Below are 18,984 nucleotides of genomic sequence, written 5' to 3'. Positions count from 1 at the left end.
TACAACAGAATTTTAAAAAAAAACCAATTTTCATACTTTAATATAATCTATAAATATAGTTAAATGAATAATATTACATGATTTTTATTGTTTCAACTTTAAACTAAACAAATGTATGAATATAAAAAGTGTAGAATATAATTGTTTAATTTTCTATAGGAATAATTAATTTAATTTTTACAAATTCAATACTTGCTATGCATTTCAATTTTCGATCAATTAATTTTTTTTGGATTTTTTTCAATATTTTTTATTAAAAATATTACGAAAAATCAGTTTATATTAATCAAACATTATTATTCTTTTTAGAATGTAAGTCACTAACATATAAATGGCTATAGTTTTTATTAGTACCTAACTGTAATCTATATAGTGTTATATTAAACAATATAACTATACATATTCTTACTATAATGTGCCGTTTATAAATTTTAAATAATTTCATGATAATTGAATGGTATAATAATATACATTAGAGGATAATAATAACTCATTGCATTTAGCTTCAAATTTCAAACGCTGGATTGCGTGATGACATATTATTATGTAGGTAATCATATATATATTATTATTTAATATAAATGATACACGAGTCGTGTGTTTAAGAAATAAAAACGCAGTCGTAGATAGAGTTCTTTAATTTCGTTCACTTTAAACATAGTGGTTGAGCGTAAATCGTATATAATTTATACTTATAATCTGTACAGGAAGTGTAGGTAGCCATTATTCAGCACTATCAAAATTAGGAGGTATTTAAATAACTCCGTACAGCTTACAAAATCAATAATAGTAAAATAGTTTATTATTATTCGTATGGCTTTCGGCTTTAGCTAACAATCGAATTGCGATAACCGACTTCCTAAAACATAACATTATAATATTTTAATTCAAGGGTTAATGCTCATTCTAACAATTTTTGAATATGTATTTATACAATGTTTAGAACTTTATTATTAAAAACAACTTTTTCTAAAAATTAATTTTATTAAAATGTATTTTCTTAATAATCAATCATATAATATTATATCGAATAACAATCTTATCTTTTTAAATATTTTTTTTAATGTTTTACTGTATCTAATATTATGTTATTAACATTTGTATTATTTGTAATATACCTACTTAATTTAATTATTATTTATAATTCATTTTTCTATGGCCGGGCATTTTAAATATGTTTTGGAGATTGTTTCTTTATTATTCATAACACATTTTATATTGTTGAACTACTGTGGGTCCTTTTTAATGTATTAATTATAACGAATCGAACAAAATATAAGGAATGCATTTATAATTTCTATAAGTATTTTATTTACATTGAATTTGAATTTGAATCAACAAATCTTCATTATTTTACAAGTAATATAATTATCATATTATGCATCGGTATTCGTCTAGCTTAACTTGGCACTAAGTAACGGTCACAATTAAAAAAAATACAGCAGTGGTCCGAAAACTATATATTTTTTAAATATAACACCTTTTTTGGAACACTGTTTTTTGAAATTGTAATAGTTTTGGATGTCAAGTACCAAAATAAAAAATATGGATAAATATGAGTTGTATAATTTATTGAACACATTGACCTTTAGTTGAAAATATTTTAGAACACTTGTTGGTTCATGTTCCAACATTTAATATTTAAATGATGCATTTAGTAGTAGGTAGGATGTAGGTTATGGTTACCATCAGACCATTAAGAAATCTTTAATGTTTTTTGTCTAACCTGCTTGTCTCAAACATTTATCTTATACGCATATTTCAACACAATATTATTATTTTTATCACCCTAAAAATTTCGTTGCTGGATTATATCAATGCTTAAGTGTATTCATGCTAATAATTTGAGCCCTTTAACATATTTTTACTAATTGAACATAACGAAAAAAACCATCAACTAACTGTAATTCAGCAAAACACAATGAACGGTCAGCTCACATCTTTAAAAATTTGGCGAGTTCCCATAAAGTTCCTCCTATAATATACTTATACATTTACCTTTTGCGTGTCCTAATTTCAAGTTTGTACGTTCCTTCATTACTTGGACAGTAATCTCATTAGATACGCTCATACGAACCCATTAAATTGTTTGCGGCTGATGAAATTGTCTTGGATCTGAAATTAAACGCTAATTTCTGGGCACGTTTAAGTACAGAGTAGGTATAGTTAATCCGTTTGGCCAACACCTACAAAGTTTTCCAGTTTATACTAATTATAAAATATGAAACTCTAAGCAATAAACGAAGTAAGAAAATTGATGGACAATTATATTATAATTAATAATAATTATAATAATAATTTTATTCATAAAGTGTTTAATATCAAGTCAATAAATCGGGTTCTTTTTTCGATGGATAATTATCATTTCCGAATAAATATTATTATCGTATTTGAATGGTCGTTGATTTTATAACGCCGTTTACGAATATTTTAATACAGAAAATAATAATACATTTTTATTCGATTAGTAAGTTACCGTTGTCGAATAGACTTAGTTTATGTTTACAGGAGGGTAAAATGTTTTGAAAAATTCACTGTTATTCTGTAGGCATTTAAATGTGGAAAGGTTTTTAAGTGTTCATTATTTTGTATGATGAGAGTTATAAAGCATCAATGGAAAAAATACTTCTAATATTATTCGTAATGAACATTCATTAAATGTTATATTATACAATGATATTATGATCACTTACTGAACTTTATGATTATGGCCATACAATATTGTACATCAAGCAGATGATACACAAATAATTTGCTGTCGATTACTTTTTTTTACATAACAACCAACCACGAGTATATTTTCACCGGTTTTATTTTTAAATTACATAAAAACCATAATATAATAAAAAAACGATTAAGGTCGACATTCTCCTATACAAGTACCTGAGCTCTAAAAGCGACAAATAATATAATATTTTTTTGTTCGAATTTTATTGTTTCATGAAATAGAGGATAGTTCGTACTTAAGAGTTTAAGTATAATATCTGTATGCACGCCTAAACGAGAATAATATAATACACTTTTCTCCAATTTATTTTTATAGTCTACTTTGAAATGTAACTACGAAATATATATATAGTCATATAGGTACTATATAATATTATATACATTATTAATTTGAGAAGGTAATGAAATTCGTTCACTTTATCTACATATGACCATTTTACCATTTATTTAGAGACAGTAGATAAACTAAAAATCAATTCTAATAATCGAAATGTATTATTGGTCCTCTTTTTCTTTATTCATATACAAATATAATTATAGATGCTATTATACTGAAATTACCTACTTAAAGTTATTTATTTGGATTAACTTGACCATTTGACTTAAATTAAGACAAGTCGTAAAAAACTTTTAAAATTGTTTATTAACTACAATTGATATATTTGTTCTGGTTAATTAGATTTTGCGTTATTTTTTTTATAGTTATTATAATTTTATTGCGTGTTTTGGCTTTCGGGAATTCATAAATAATAATTCTTATGGCATGATAATTTCGAATTTTGTATTCATGAATCAGATATATCAGATTTAATACATTCATGTATATATTCCAAGATAGTAGTATAAAAATATTCACACTTGCCAAAACATCTTATAAATCATTTTGAAGATTCAACGGATTAAGTGAGAAATTAAGAAGGTTTTGAAATGGTCATATATTTTAAAAATCCAAGACCGCGATAATTACTTATTTAACTACAATTTTTTATTAATTACACATTGATAGGATTTATGTATGGGCTGTCAACTATTTTCTTGCAAGTAATAGAGTATACAATAATAACACGCAATAATTTAATGGAATTTCAGGAGTTTAATTACCTTTTAGGATAATAGTAATAATAATTATAATTACCAATTAGTCGTTAGTCTTTAATCGTTGTTTATATTTTAAAATAAAAGTACTCATCATGCAATAGTGCACATTACGGTGAAACAAAGTTAAATTAACTTTTCAGTAACTACATAGTGCATACGCTTACAAATTCCATTATGGGGGACGAGGTGGCTGAGTGGTCTACCGCGTCGGCTATGGCTCAGCCGGACCGGGTTCGATCCTCGACCATCGGGCGGCATTTTTCTCCGGGCAAGTCACAGTGTCCGGAGAACAAGTGCCGCCATCCCCCACTCCGGGGCATGGCAGAAACCTACGGGTGCCCCAATAGAAATTCTGCCAAAACTCTCACCCACGTGTTAAAACCAACCTACAGTTCCATAAGAACCTACAGTACTACCCCCTTCCCAATGGCCTTAGTTGCCGCGGGATAATTAAAAAAAAAAAATTCCATTATGTGCTAGTAAGTTATTATTGTTTATCTTTTTTACAAAATATAATTCAATACTGCATCATCACATAGTAGAATGACGACAGCAATCGCAAAAATCAAACCGATGATGGATTCAAAATCTTCAGTCATTTATGTTTCGAACATGATTTTAAAATCGACTGAAATGCCCCGATTTGGAGAATAATTTATCATACTGCTTATACCTGTTATACCGGGGTACAAGATATTAGATGTACAAAGCATATTATTATATTATACTCTTCGATGGCTGAGGCACAGACGTACAGTCGCATATTGATTATTAAAATATTAAAGTAAAAAATTGTATCTGTCGTGCGTATAGTAATACCATTGTATAATATTATGATGTATTCGTATACACTATATATATATTATATATATACCAGTAGTGACTAGTGATCGCGAAGAGCTGAACAGTGTTGAATGAACGAAATGCGCTTTCATCCCATTGAAATAATAATAAAAAAAAAAAGAAAACAATAACATTGTCGAGTATCTAACCTATACATACTACGCTGCACATATAATTGGAACCAAAAGCGTTGTGATATTTTTTTTACGCAATGAATTTCAAAGCTTTTGGATCGAAAAAGAATAGAAAATGTCATCATCATCGTTAGTTTGTTTTGCGCGTGTACCTTAAGTAGTAGTTTGAAAAGTCAATAGTCGTCGTTTGGATTTCGCACGCGGCCCAACGCGAAACTATAATATAATAATATTACGATATTATTATTACTACTAGGTACGCACGTAACAATAATAATAACGTTGCAACATAATTTATCATAGTGCTATTGAATATTCTACACAGCACAGCTATTGGGTACTGGCCAGCACCATATATATATAATAATAATATTATACACTAATATACAGTAATAATCAACTACCTATATATTACACTATTTACACACGTCGAAGTAGTCCCTTGGCTATACTCGAGGGACGTAGTTTTATGGTCAGTTTACCCATGTTCATATTTTTTTGTTATCTTCGACTATAGTTTCCCAACATCGACTGCTATCTCCCAAAATTCCCATCACTATTATGGACATGCATAAAATATATTATCCATGTAAAAGAAGATATAATAGACTATAATCAATGTAATATAATATATTGTCGGATGTTGTGTTGTATAGATATCGACGTTGGTGGCGCACCGAGAACGACCGTTCTGCACGGAGAGAACTGCCAGGGCGATAGCCAGGGTCGGTCAGGGGGTGAACTTGGCCATCGAGCGGTTTGTGACTGTCGGCGAGACCATTGCGGACGACAATCCCGAGATAAAGGCTGACATGTACCTGGAGTGCAAGGAGGCCAGGGCGGCAGGTGAGTGCACGCACATATACGCATAAAATAAATACAGTGGCCCGAGCCCATGGGCGGGGTACGCGAAGGGTTAATGTAAATCCGGGGGGGAGTGGGTGCGTATTATAGGCGCGTCACTCCGAGATATACAGAGCAGAACGCTCCACGTCAACCCCCGCACACCGCCCAACCTAACCAGACGCTGTCGTACATCGACCACCTACCCTTCGAAGCGGACCCCGTAAGACCCGTCCGACCGGCCTACCCGCGCCACCCGGTGGCCGGAGTACACCCACGAGCATCTTCTACTTATATACCTATACAGACATTCAGTTGAGCAATTTTTTATCTCGACTTGTCATATCACAATATTATATGTTCATGTGAAATGTATGTGTGCGTTGTCGGCGTTTCTCCACTCACCAACATACACCCGCGTGTACCCTGCACATAATATTATATTAGCAATGGCGGTGGAAAAATGCTTTTGGGTCCGATTTCCATAACCATTCGTTGGACTACCATTACCCTCGATCCACCATACGTCCATCGGCATCAGCTGTATCTTATCTACCCATTCATGCGGTGACAAGTATCGATGGTATTTCTTCCCCCTTCCTCTCGTATCATCTCAATATTTCCATAAAATTGCTATTCGTATTTAAATATTTAATTTATCGTTAGTATTATGGTAGTGGTTTTTTATTTATTTTTTACTCGTTCTGGTTTTAAAAATCTCCTGAATCCGACGATGCGTGCAGGCTGACACTGCAGGTAATCCGGAAGAGGACTGCAAAGCGGTATAAATAACGTCAGCTTGGGCAAAGTATCCGTGTGAATATTGTTAAATAATGTTGTGCCTAAAACAATATGGTTTTAGCTGATTTATTACGTAGGAACCCAAAAATGAAAAAAAAAAAATATATAAAAAAAAAATTAGGAAATATAATGCAATTATATATATAACCTAACCCTTCATTTTTACTGCCTAAATTATTTAGTGGATAATTTTTCTGAACATTTTCAAGTATCAGGATCAAAATTCGAACGAGTAGTTTTTAAGCTATTTAACTTTCTGTATTATGATTTATGGATTATATTATGGAGACAATATGGTGAATTGAAAAATGTAAGGATTCATTTTTCAAAATTAATAATTTATGAAATTTGTCGAAGTATAATAAATACTAGATCCAATATGTAATTACTTTCTATTTTGATTAAGCCATTTTTAAAGACTATTATTCTTGGTATAAGCATTTTAATAAGTTAAAAACCATTCGTTCAAATTTTGAATTAGGTACAACAGAATTTGAAAAGAAATATCCACCAAATAATTTTAGCTAAAAAGGGGGGTTTCGTTTGAAAAATAAAAGTTTATATCAACAAAAGACTCTCCTTAAGTAGTACAAAATAATTTAAGAATTTGTGTGTTAAATATGTAGTTTACGAGTAGGTACATTTAAAATTTTAAAAATCATTGTTTGAATAAATTAATAATTGTTAAAGGAAATATTAGTGGTGAGTATACTTGCAGTTGAATCATCCTAAATAAATGATATGATTAATTAATTATTCTAAATCGTATTTTCATCCATTCGACAAAGATTGTAAGACTTGATTAATTGGTTATAATATTAGATAAAATAGAATTTAATGTTTTGAACAAAATTTATTTCTAGGTATGCTTTTTTCGCAATATTGAATAAAGTATGAAATAAACATAACAGAAATTGCTCCATTGGCGTGTTTGTTAATGACGACTTCTAATTATTACGTTGTACACGTCATTGGGCGTAATGTTATTTTGGTTTTATGTTTTTAATTATTTAGGATTAAAAGAAATTCCTTAACAAGTTACATCCCTAGCTACTTTAAGAAAATTTAAACTGTTATCTAAATACTTCAAAGTAATAGGTGATAAACTAGTTTATATACTATTGTATTTAAGCAAACGCCATTATTTTTAATAACTATATACTTTAATAAGTGATGACCTTGCGTATAAATTCTAATGATTTTACTTACGACGTTAACCAGGATAACCACGGTGAAAAAGAACTCTAAGTTGCATACAGGGATGATATTTATTTTCTAAATTTATGAAAATATTTTATTACTGAATAGAAATCAACTTCAAGGTATTTTCCTTTATATTATCTTACTTGTCATCTAAATTTCTCCATCATTTGAAACATAAAATAAATGCTATTTTTGTGTAAGTTTAGGTGGTAAACTTCAAACATTTTATCGCGATATCGTTGTACATGCTTATTTTTACTGTAAAACTACACTCATGTAAATGTCAAATGATACAACTAGGTATCAAACTATTAATTTTGTAAGGGGTTTATTGATCCATCAAAATTCACAGAGAATTATTCTATATTGTTATTTTGCTCAAGGTTTAAACTTAAAAATCTAAAGTTCACATAAGTTTACAGTATAGCAAAGGGAGTAACAATATTTCAAAGTATACAAGATAAAATATACAGTACAAAATATCAAAAACCTTATAAAAAAAATACATAATGGTTTATTAAAAAAACACTTTATACTACTTCGCTAAATAGGTTTCGAAAAACAACAAAAAATATTTAGTTTTCAGTTCTACATTAAACGTTTAAATCATGAAAACAATTATTTTGTATCAAATTATTTTCTGCTTTTTAAAAGTCATATCGTTAACACACTCACTAAGTTAAATGTCCATTAGACATCGATGTATAATATTTTATATATGGTATTATGGTAACATAAAATACTAATATACAACGATGTTTTGTTATTACAATAAGATAAATAAATTAACTATTTCTACCTATCCTCAAATTAAAAAATTAGTATTTTGTAACTATCCGTGAACAATAAGAATATAATAATAATTCTAAGAATTTAACAATTTATTTGTTCTTAGATAAAAAAATATATGGTTAAATATATATATATATATTCATTTGGAGTTCAAATAAATGTACGTGTATATTAATGTGATAATTAATAATATCATGAACACAGATAATTATAAATACATTTTATAAAATGATAAGTGTGAATTAAAAAAATTGCATTCATAATTTAGTTTGATAAAAGTTGTCGGTGTCTTAACCGTTAAAAAAACCCCCGTGCAACGAAACAACTTTCAGTCCTCATTATTCCACCTATTCTGGTGTTCGGTTACTGTTTAACCAGAAGACAAGAGACGTCTCTTGTTAAGCCATGTAAAATAATACAGCCATATAAATATATTTCAACTATATGTTATTTTATCTACAATGACACGTGATAAATTATTATTAGTGTCCGGACTTAAATCCTGTATGAACCAACAAAAAATGTTTTTTAAAATAATAATGAAAACCTTATCAATGTCACAGTGCCCTTAAAAAACATTATATAATTTTTTAAGCACACGCAAATCACAACAGCGAATGTGATACGAAAACGACAGTTTAACTTTTGGTATAAATTGTTATTATTTATTACCTATGCTATCATAAAACTTGTAACTAGATACGTATAACAATATTGCAATTTCTATATTGGTATTTCACCGTATTTGATTCCTTTTTCATTTAAAAACACATACATTTAATAATTTAATATTAATATACGATAAAACGTAGTACCGCAGTGATTTGAAACAATATTCTTTTATTGTCGCGGTAAAATGTTTCCAGAGCGAAAGTATAAATTATTTACGTGTCACAAAAATAATAAATTATATTGTTTGGTATTGATGTGCCGATGAAATAAAACAAATTACATTCATAGCTATGTAGCAATAAGGACGCTCAAAACGTGTTCGTTCGGCATAGAATAATGGAAGTGTAACTATACTATCATTGTGCTTTCCGTGAACGTGTTGAGTAACACGCATAAACAATGTCGTCGAGAGTAATGGCCCATTTATTTTGACTTTATCCGGAATATTTCAATGGCAGTAAAACGTAACTCTAAAATATTGTTCTTGCGTGTCCTCATAGTATTCAATAGGGACTTTTCAGTTTTTCTTCGAATTATGCCTACAGATAATAATATTAAAATGATCGGTACTTATTACATAGGTATCTACATAGTATCGTCATCTCATCACTGTATAGCTTCACATTGTACCTATATTTACATAATTGGATTTGGATCGTCTACTATCCAGTCCATTATTTGTCTGCAAATTTTTTTTTTTTTTTAATGTCTCTACATCGAAGATAACTACTTATTAGCTGTTTCTTGATAATTGTATGGCATATCTTATGCTGTTATAATTTATTATAATTACGCAAATATCCTTCTCGCTGTTATTACTCTATAACAGATTAAAATAATGTAGTAACATATTTTGCAGTGACATAAACTCACGGAAAACATCATTGAGACAATAATAATTACTGGTTGTGTTCAAGGAGAATCAACGTTTATACCACATATACCACATTTATCATCAAATTATCCATTCGAATTTAAAAGACTATACAGTTTCTTATGTTATATTATTATCTATGTATTTTTTGCAATGACCATAAATAAGTCGCAAGGGCAGTCGTTAAAGATAGCAGGGATTGACTTGAGTGATGACTGCTTTTCACATGGGCAATGCCACATGCATGCTCCAGAGTTAGTTCACCTAGCAGCTTAGTCATTCTTGCTCCAAACGGAAGAACAACCAATGTGGTTTATAAGGAAAAGTGCTGTAATAATAATAAAAAACAAATAATAATATTCACAGCCTATAAATATATGTTATCAATGAATCTTATAGTGCTATAACAATTAATACACATAAACAAAAATAATTTTTGAATTCCACACAATATTAGCATTATCAATACAATTAAATTAAACACACAGTCTATGAAAATACCAAAAAAGAAACTAATACACGGGAAACGCCGTGTTAGGACAGCCAGTGGCGTGGCGATGGGGGTAATCGAGAGGCGGCCGCCTCTCAGTTTTTTTTGGTGGGTGATGGGTGACACTGGTTGAATGGGAAATAATTTGAATTTATAATAACAAATTTAGGAAAATAACACATAAAATGATATTTTAATATTGTCTAATATTGATATAAACGAAAGCTAGTATCCAGTAGGCAGTGGTTACTAACCATTAGTTGGTAATAAATAATACCTACCTAATAAGTACAATTGTATGTGAAAAGCAATCAACCCCCCCTCCCAACTCTATTTCCAATTGAGAAACAAAATTATGGTTGATGGGTGGTTATCGCAAAATATACTGCCTCTGAAAATATTCGAGTTCGCCACGCCACTGAGGACAGCTAGTACTCCATATAATATGAAAAGAGGTAGGCATATTCAGATTCTGACCGTGGCTTACAATACAATTATTATGCATGTCCTTACTGATTATTTTTTCGAATTAATATTTTTCGAGTGCATTGTAAATAATACTATACTTTAGAATGATATAATAACTTATAATAAAGTATCATACAATGACAAATTGTTGAAGAGAACTACTTATTCAAAATGTTATGCAAAACTTGGATTTCTATTGGTTTAAAAAAATACATCTCGAATATTTTTCAGAAGTATATTTTTTAGTGCTTGAACTTCTTTCCGTTTTCGTTAATTTAATGTTAGTAGTGACTTTACTGGTTAGCACTTACTCATAATCACAACAGAATACTCAGTCAATTTTAAATAACATTACTAAACAAATTTTACCCTTTCTAAACTTGAGTTATAAAATTTTAGCATAACCGCATAACCTTAGCTAATATCATTATAATCATAAATATTCAATAGATTTTGACTTTAAAGTCTCGAATAATCGAATGTTTTTGTATTTTTATACAATGCATTGTTGTATTCGTGTAAAAATATAGTTGAATAAATTGAAAATATATTTATTTTAATTCTGTATTTACTTTTATTAACGTGCATGTATTTTATATACCTACTTTTTTGTTTTTATTCTAATGTTTGGGTTTATAAAATACATGGTATTTTATCGTTGCAGTAAGTTTTGCATTTATTTGAAATATACGTGATACTAGTTCATTCGTTTCGTATAGGTACAGTATTATGTTATATGGTAAAACAATATAATGTACCTATTGTACCTATATTACGAGTCTGCCAAAGTTTTTGTGATTCATTATCATTTATTTTGTGTATATAAGTAAGTACTTCGATTAAGTCCATGTTTAAATTCGAATATAATTAAGTACATTTATTATTTTGCATTGAATGTTCTGCGTGTAAACGACAGCGTACCTAGTTATATATTTGTATAAACGAAAACTATATTATAATCAAGGCCAGAATGTTAAGGGTTAGTATTCCACCATTGCCACATGGGGTTTCTCTTTATTAAACGTACGGATATGCGGCAAACTTGTATTGACATATATAATGACACTGCCGAATGAAATATTCTGTATTCATACGCACTTGAGTATTGAGTAAAAGATTTATTTTTTAAAGTTTTTGATTTCACACACGACATTGAACACAAAAATTCAGAAAATATCTTACAGTTGCAATAGCGTAATAAACTATGTCCGTGGAATATTGCAGTGATTTAAAAAAAAAATAAAAATATTCTGGCTTCTTGCCTAAAACAAGATCAATACGTTTGAGTAACATTAGAAAAAAATACCAAACATAAAAAATTATAAAAATCTTACTGTTGATATTCAACAAAATTATTTCATGTTAAATATTTTAGATAGGTACTAATTTATTGTATTAGGTAAATATGTAAATACCTATGATATGATCTATATAAATTACGAGCATCGTGCACAAAGTGATAAATTACACCTTTTTTTAATGAAATATTTATTACACAATGATTTTACCAAAATTTTGAACTTATTCTTATTTTTATACATAATTACAGTTAAAATCGATCCATTTTTGTAAGTTTCTATTACCAGTTTTTGTAACTTGAGTTTCTTCCTCTTTGCCACTTTTCAACAGGCTCTATGATAATTATTTCACCACTAATTCGACTAAAAACATCGTTGGTATTGTGGAAAAGTGATAATCATTATGTGCTAGATCTAGACTGTAAATGATTGGGTTAAGTATCCTATCCTAAGTATATTAGATCCTGTCTTAGTTGTAAAAGAGGTTAAAACTAACGTTACAAATTTTCCACTTCAATACGAAATACTATGGATATTACCTAGATATGATTCTTTATGTAATTTTAGTTCTTAAATAGTGATGGTACTGAAGTAAAATGTATCATGTACACTAAAAAATATTTTTTTAGGTTTAGATGTGAAGCTAAAATTGTTATACTCAAAACCTTGTAATTTACCTATTAAAGAAATTAAAATTTTTTTAAAGTTAAACAATTAAAAATTTTTTGAAAATTAAAATAAGTTAGATGTGTAATAATAGGTTGGTATGTTAAATTATAACATTACTATAATGTTTAAATTGAGTGTATTTACGACTGAAACTATATACGCATGGTAATTCTTAAGTCATATATCATTGATGTCCGGAACTAAAAGTCATGTGTGTTAAAAAAATCAGGTATGGGTCGCAAAAAAGGGCTATCGCTTTTATTGTATTGTGCTTACATTTGACTACTTATGATGATTATTTGAAAATTTTAAGGTCATATAGAAAATAACTTTTCACATATTATTCAAACTAAATAGGATATAAATAATAAGTTAATAACTTTTTAAAACTTTTATACTTACTACTTACTTAGTACTTAGTAATAATTACACCCTTATTTTTTATTTCAAAATAAAAACTTTTATCCATAAAATGTTAGTCACCATTGTATTTCTTCCAATTACCGTTAAATTTAGTATGCTTATAGTAAGCATCAAGTACCTATTTAGTATAATGACCTAATATCTAGTAATATATCTAATTTTAAGTTAATTAAATAACATGTCAAGTATTATTATAATTTCACTAACGATGATGAAAAATATCGAATTAAAAGTTAATGAATTTGTGCTCAAAATATGACTGAATAATATTTTAATTATTAAAATACATATTTATGTGTATTTATGAAGTTTCGAGTGTAAAGAATATTTATTAATCCTCTCTAGTGTCTTAAGTCTTATCATAATTTTTAATTCAGTTTTATAAGCGCATTAAAATTCATTTTTTTAATCTTTGGTTGACTTAAGGTATAAAAAACACAATAAAATGTTTACAGTAAAAATCTTATCTAACGGTTTATTAAGTATATTATTATGATCCTTATAGCGTATGATGATGGTCTAACAAATTATTAATTAGTATAATTATGTAGAATAAAATATGTACTTCCTTACTATATAGGATTACAGTTCTATAATTAATATAAAATGATTTGTCTTAGAAATATCTAGTTAATAGCTTATATAAGGTATAGGTAACTACATTTTGGAAGACTTTAAACAAAATTGTTGGTTATTATCGGAAAAACGTATTATGTATGAATATTGTTTCGACAGAACAAATTATAAGAGTAGCCAATAAAGAGAGAAATGTTTTATACTAACTAACTATGCAATACATTCATATATATATATATTATATGGTTACGGGTAACGTTAAAATTTGGATAAAGTCGACATTAGCCGGATAATACAACATTAGCCTAACTGTTAAGATTACCCGACATGGATATTATTAAGTGTAGGTTAATGAACATTGACCGGATAATATATGATATCATCCAAGAACTTTTGGATAATGTCTTAATGACCATACAAATTTACAAAATCATTTTAAATTATTAACAATATTGAATATATGTATTTAAACACACAATTAGTGATTACCATAAAATGCATAAACTATTAATATGAGTTTATTTTTCATCATTTTACATATTATATAGCATTTTGTATTGCTATAGCATGTAAAATTATAATGCAAATGTCATGCAATCAAGATAAATATTAAACTTATAAATTATATTATATTTTTCACTTTATCGCTATGATAACTTACTAACTCGGTTATAGGTTAACTAAGATATTATACTCTAGCAGTCCAACGCTTTATCATTGTATAGAATGCTAACAACTCTATTTAATACATAACTTTTAACATTATCCGGATAATGTTGATATTTCATGTTTATAAACGAAAAATTACACATTAGCCAAAACGAATGGCTAATGTCGACTTTATCCAAATGTTAACATTACCTGTAACATATATACGTATTTAGGATCGGGACCTAATAGAATAGTAACTGAATTGAATAATAATCCCAACTATCTCGGTTTACGTATCGCAGCATTAAATCGAATGCTTCTGCAACTATGTGGCTATATATTATAATATTTGCTATTTACATTAATTTATTGAAACAATTAACTTGAACTCGCATTAACTTGGACGTGTTTTTCGCAGGTGCTTCCATCGAAAAACTATGCGAAGCCGTGTTTGAAGATTCAATCAATGATCGAGCATCTGTGATAAGGGCTGCCCGATGCTTGTTAAGTTCAGTCACCAGAGTGTTATTATTAGCCGATGTAGTCGTCGTAAAGCAATTAATTTCAGTCAAAGACAAGGTATACACTACAAGTAAATTATTTAAACTTACGAAATGATATAGTTGATTAGATGTACTAAGACACCAATTAGTAATTATGGATAGTGATTTAGCAGCATCCACAGTTGGAGTTTACTTTTCAATAAATTGTACAGAAACCTACTCCTTGTAATCAGAATTTATAATATACGACACACGTATACGACTAATTAGATGTCAAGATATTTAATGGTAGTCGATAGATATAACTCAATATTGTCTTTTCACTTTATATTTTTCACTCTTAACTAGTTTATGATGTCTCAGATGTTAAGGAGTTCCTATTCAGTGAATTTTAATAAGGCAGGAAATGATATTATTATGTATTCTTTGAACACTTACTAACGTCACTATAAACATATTACTAATTAAAGGACTTAGAAGACAAATACGCAAGAGTTTACACCTTGTAGTTATTACTCCAATAACACATGACAATTTATAAACAATCTATGGATATTTTTATATATTTTTTAATATTTTAACGTGTTAGCATACATTAAAATTATGAATTTTGAAGGAATTTGATTTATTATATTAAAATTGTTTTCATAATTTTTAGTTTATAAAGTATTGTGAGTTTATTGTTCTAAGATTTACATATTGTACAACAATAGAGTACATGAATAATTAATGAAGGAGAGTTACCCTTTTGATTAAAAGACAACAACAAACAAAGATGATTTTTGATATTTCTATAATATTTTACTATATCATACCCTTATAATATTATCAAGTTGTAATTAGTACTATTATACACTAACAATTATTGAGAAGCCTATTTTGGTTGTAGACGTTGTAGATAAAAAAATAAAAAACTTGGGAAGTTGCTTTACCACATGGTAGGTGGGTAACAGGACAATTCCCCCCTGGACATTTTCCCCCGATTGTTTTTGGCGTAGTAGGTCATCCCCTCCCCGATAAATGTTTCAGTGCGAACATTTTCCACTCATTTAAAAAAAAATTTCTTTCATAAAAATAATAAATTATAATTATAAATATAATTTTATAAAGGTATTTACATAAAATATAATTAATAAATAATAAAAATGACTGAAAATTGTTTTTTCATAAATATAATAAAAATTGTATAATAAATCGTAAACGGCCAGTATAATATATAATTAAAATAGATTAAAAAATAGTTTAAAAATGTCGACATCAAAATGATATACTTTGTAAAAAAACATTTAATTTCTGATTTTTTTGTTATAACTAGGCACATATTTCGTAATCTTCGTTTATATTTTTTTTTTTATGTAAAAAACCCGTATCTATAATAGGTAATTAATAATTATAATATAATTGATTATATTTATGAAAAAAATTCTTATTAAATAGTCAACTTAAAAAAAAAAAATGGGGTAAAATGTCCTACTACGCCAAAAACAGTCGCAGGGAAATTGTCAGACATTCGATAGGTGTTGAATATACCTTGGGTGAATATCCAATGTAATAAAAATTTAAATTTCAAACGTTCACAAATTAATTTGACATATTTTCAGTACATATATATATATATATATATATATATATATATATATATTTAAGGTTGGCTGAATTATGAGAAATGTTGTATTCAATTTTCAAGTCTTAGATAATAATAAACATATTATGAACTTTTAACTCAAACTAATTTCTTGATTTTTGTAACTTGAAGTGTTTTCTAAAAATTCTAACATCAGACACTCATAAAGTTGTGAATTTACGCTTCACTCAGAGTTTAAATAGTTTAACGATGCTAATTATTTAATAATAAAATATTATTGATTAAATTGTATTTTAATATAACATTATTATTATTATTTTTAATACAGTAGTGATATTTTGTTTATTTTTTATTTATATTATCAAATTTGGATAAGTATCTCAGAATTATAAATTGACTTAGTCTATTAAGTTGATTTTATTTGACATTGTAATTTTATGACCTTTAATTTTCGAAACCATAAACTATACAAAACATTTAACTGTATTATAATCAAAAATACTATTACATAACCTGTAGTTTATATAATGTATATTACAATAATCGATCCGATCATATTAAAAGTATTACACATTTTTATTTTAAATTATATATTTTTGCTATATATTAATACTGACTATTTTATATAAAACTATGTGATATAATACACTTAAATATAATAATATCATTTGTCATTTATCATTATTACCTATTAGATTCTCACTAGGTCTATGAGACTCAACAATACCTACGATTTTTTTAATATTTATTGGTACTATATTTTATAATTGAATTCAACGTATAACTGTTACCGATTTTAATAAAATTTAATATCAACATTATCCCGGGTATTTGGACAATCAGTCAGGTATTTACTTAAATGAAAAACAGCCATAACTATCTAATGCTAATACACCGATTATACAGAATCATTGATAATTTTTTTATTCTTCTAAAGTTCTTTTAAAACGTTGATTTTAAAATATTTGTTAAGTGAGTTTTCCACTCAATTTTACTGAACTCATAAACGGATAGCAATATTTATAATTTAAAAACTGTATAATAATTTATGAACATGAATTTCATATCATTAATTTGATAACTATCATAATATTTTACAGAAATTATTATTGTTTGAGTTTACGTTAATACAGTCAGGAATATTTTGTGTTAAATTTAGTTGAAGCAATTATTTTTAGAAAAAAATATGTAAATTTATTGTACATTATAATGTATTCCAATAAAAACAAAAATGATATAACGAAACGTACTTAAACCAAACAACGATGATGATAATAAATTTAAAAAATATTGTATAAATTGTGATTTTGTGTGAAATATATTACACTCACCATCTTTTAAATGTTATGTATAATTAAATCACTGTTTGTGTTTTTTTTTTCATAATTATTTACGTTTGTAATATAGTGGACAATGGTCATTTCATTTTGATAGAATAATGCATATTGTGAAAACTTTTTTTAACAAAATCCTTTTTGTTCAAATAATATGTTACGTACTCGTATATAATTTTTTTTTGTAATTTTTAATAATACATAATTTATTAATATTTAATATAATAACGTTCTCTCGCCGTTCTATTATTGATCAAAATATTATTTTATCGTAACACAGTACAATAAGCGATTGTTTAGGGAATATGGTCATAAGAATTTTATTTAAGTAGAGAATTTATAACATCCTATAATATGTACCTATATACAGTATATATTAGATTAATGGCTATTTATCTATAAAATACCGTATAATGTATTAAAAATCAAACAAATTATTGTAATAATTTAAAATAAAGGCGAGCATTTAGTAGTCAAGCAATATATATGCACTACGTAGATTACTGGGTACTCATTTAATTAAATATGAATATGTTACATACCTGGAATGATTTAACCGGGACTTTTTTTTTATGTTGTACATAGGTGTCACGAAGTCTGGGTCGGTTGGAAGGCGTCAACAACTTCACGGAGTTCGTCAAGGCGTTCAGTCACTTTGGCACCGAAATGGTGGAGCTGGCCCACTTGACGGGCGAACGGCAAAACGACCTGAAAGACGAACGGCGGCGGTCTCAGATTGCCGCGGCAAGACAAGTACTCGAGCGGTCCACCATGCTGCTGCTGACTTCGTCTAAGGTAAGTACGATAAATCGTATACGACAACGCGAAGTTGAAGAGCTGAAATGGTATCGTGTAGCATAGGTGTAGCGTGATGAACTTATATGGGAGGGAGGCTACAGTCTTTTTTTTTAAATGAAAAATGTTAGCACCCTTTGTCTGTGCCTATGTCATGTAGGCGTACGTATATAATGCTATCATACACTTTAGTATACATACCGGT

General features: G+C 28.0%; 1 protein-coding gene across 2 annotated transcripts in view; it reads left to right on the top strand.

Moving 5' to 3' along the window:
• The window catches only part of alpha-Catr (alpha-catenin related), a 50,418-nt gene that overhangs the window by 10,096 nt on the left and 21,338 nt on the right, over nt 1–18,984 (top strand). For both annotated transcript variants that reach the window (XM_015515920.2, XM_089221653.1), the window contains exons 2-4: nt 5,459–5,648; nt 14,981–15,141; nt 18,570–18,779. In XM_015515920.2, coding sequence (XP_015371406.2) covers nt 5,459–5,648; nt 14,981–15,141; nt 18,570–18,779 — 561 coding nt within the window. The remainder of the gene's footprint in view (nt 1–5,458; nt 5,649–14,980; nt 15,142–18,569; nt 18,780–18,984) is intronic.

Source organism: Diuraphis noxia, unplaced genomic scaffold (assembly GCF_037042655.1).
Source record: "Diuraphis noxia isolate RWA-SAM2 unplaced genomic scaffold, SU_Dnox_SAM2 contig0002, whole genome shotgun sequence".
In the NCBI taxonomy this organism is placed as follows: domain Eukaryota; kingdom Metazoa; phylum Arthropoda; class Insecta; order Hemiptera; family Aphididae; genus Diuraphis; species Diuraphis noxia.
Note: the sequence above shows the minus strand (reverse complement) of the source record. Positions and strands in the feature narration are given on the sequence as shown.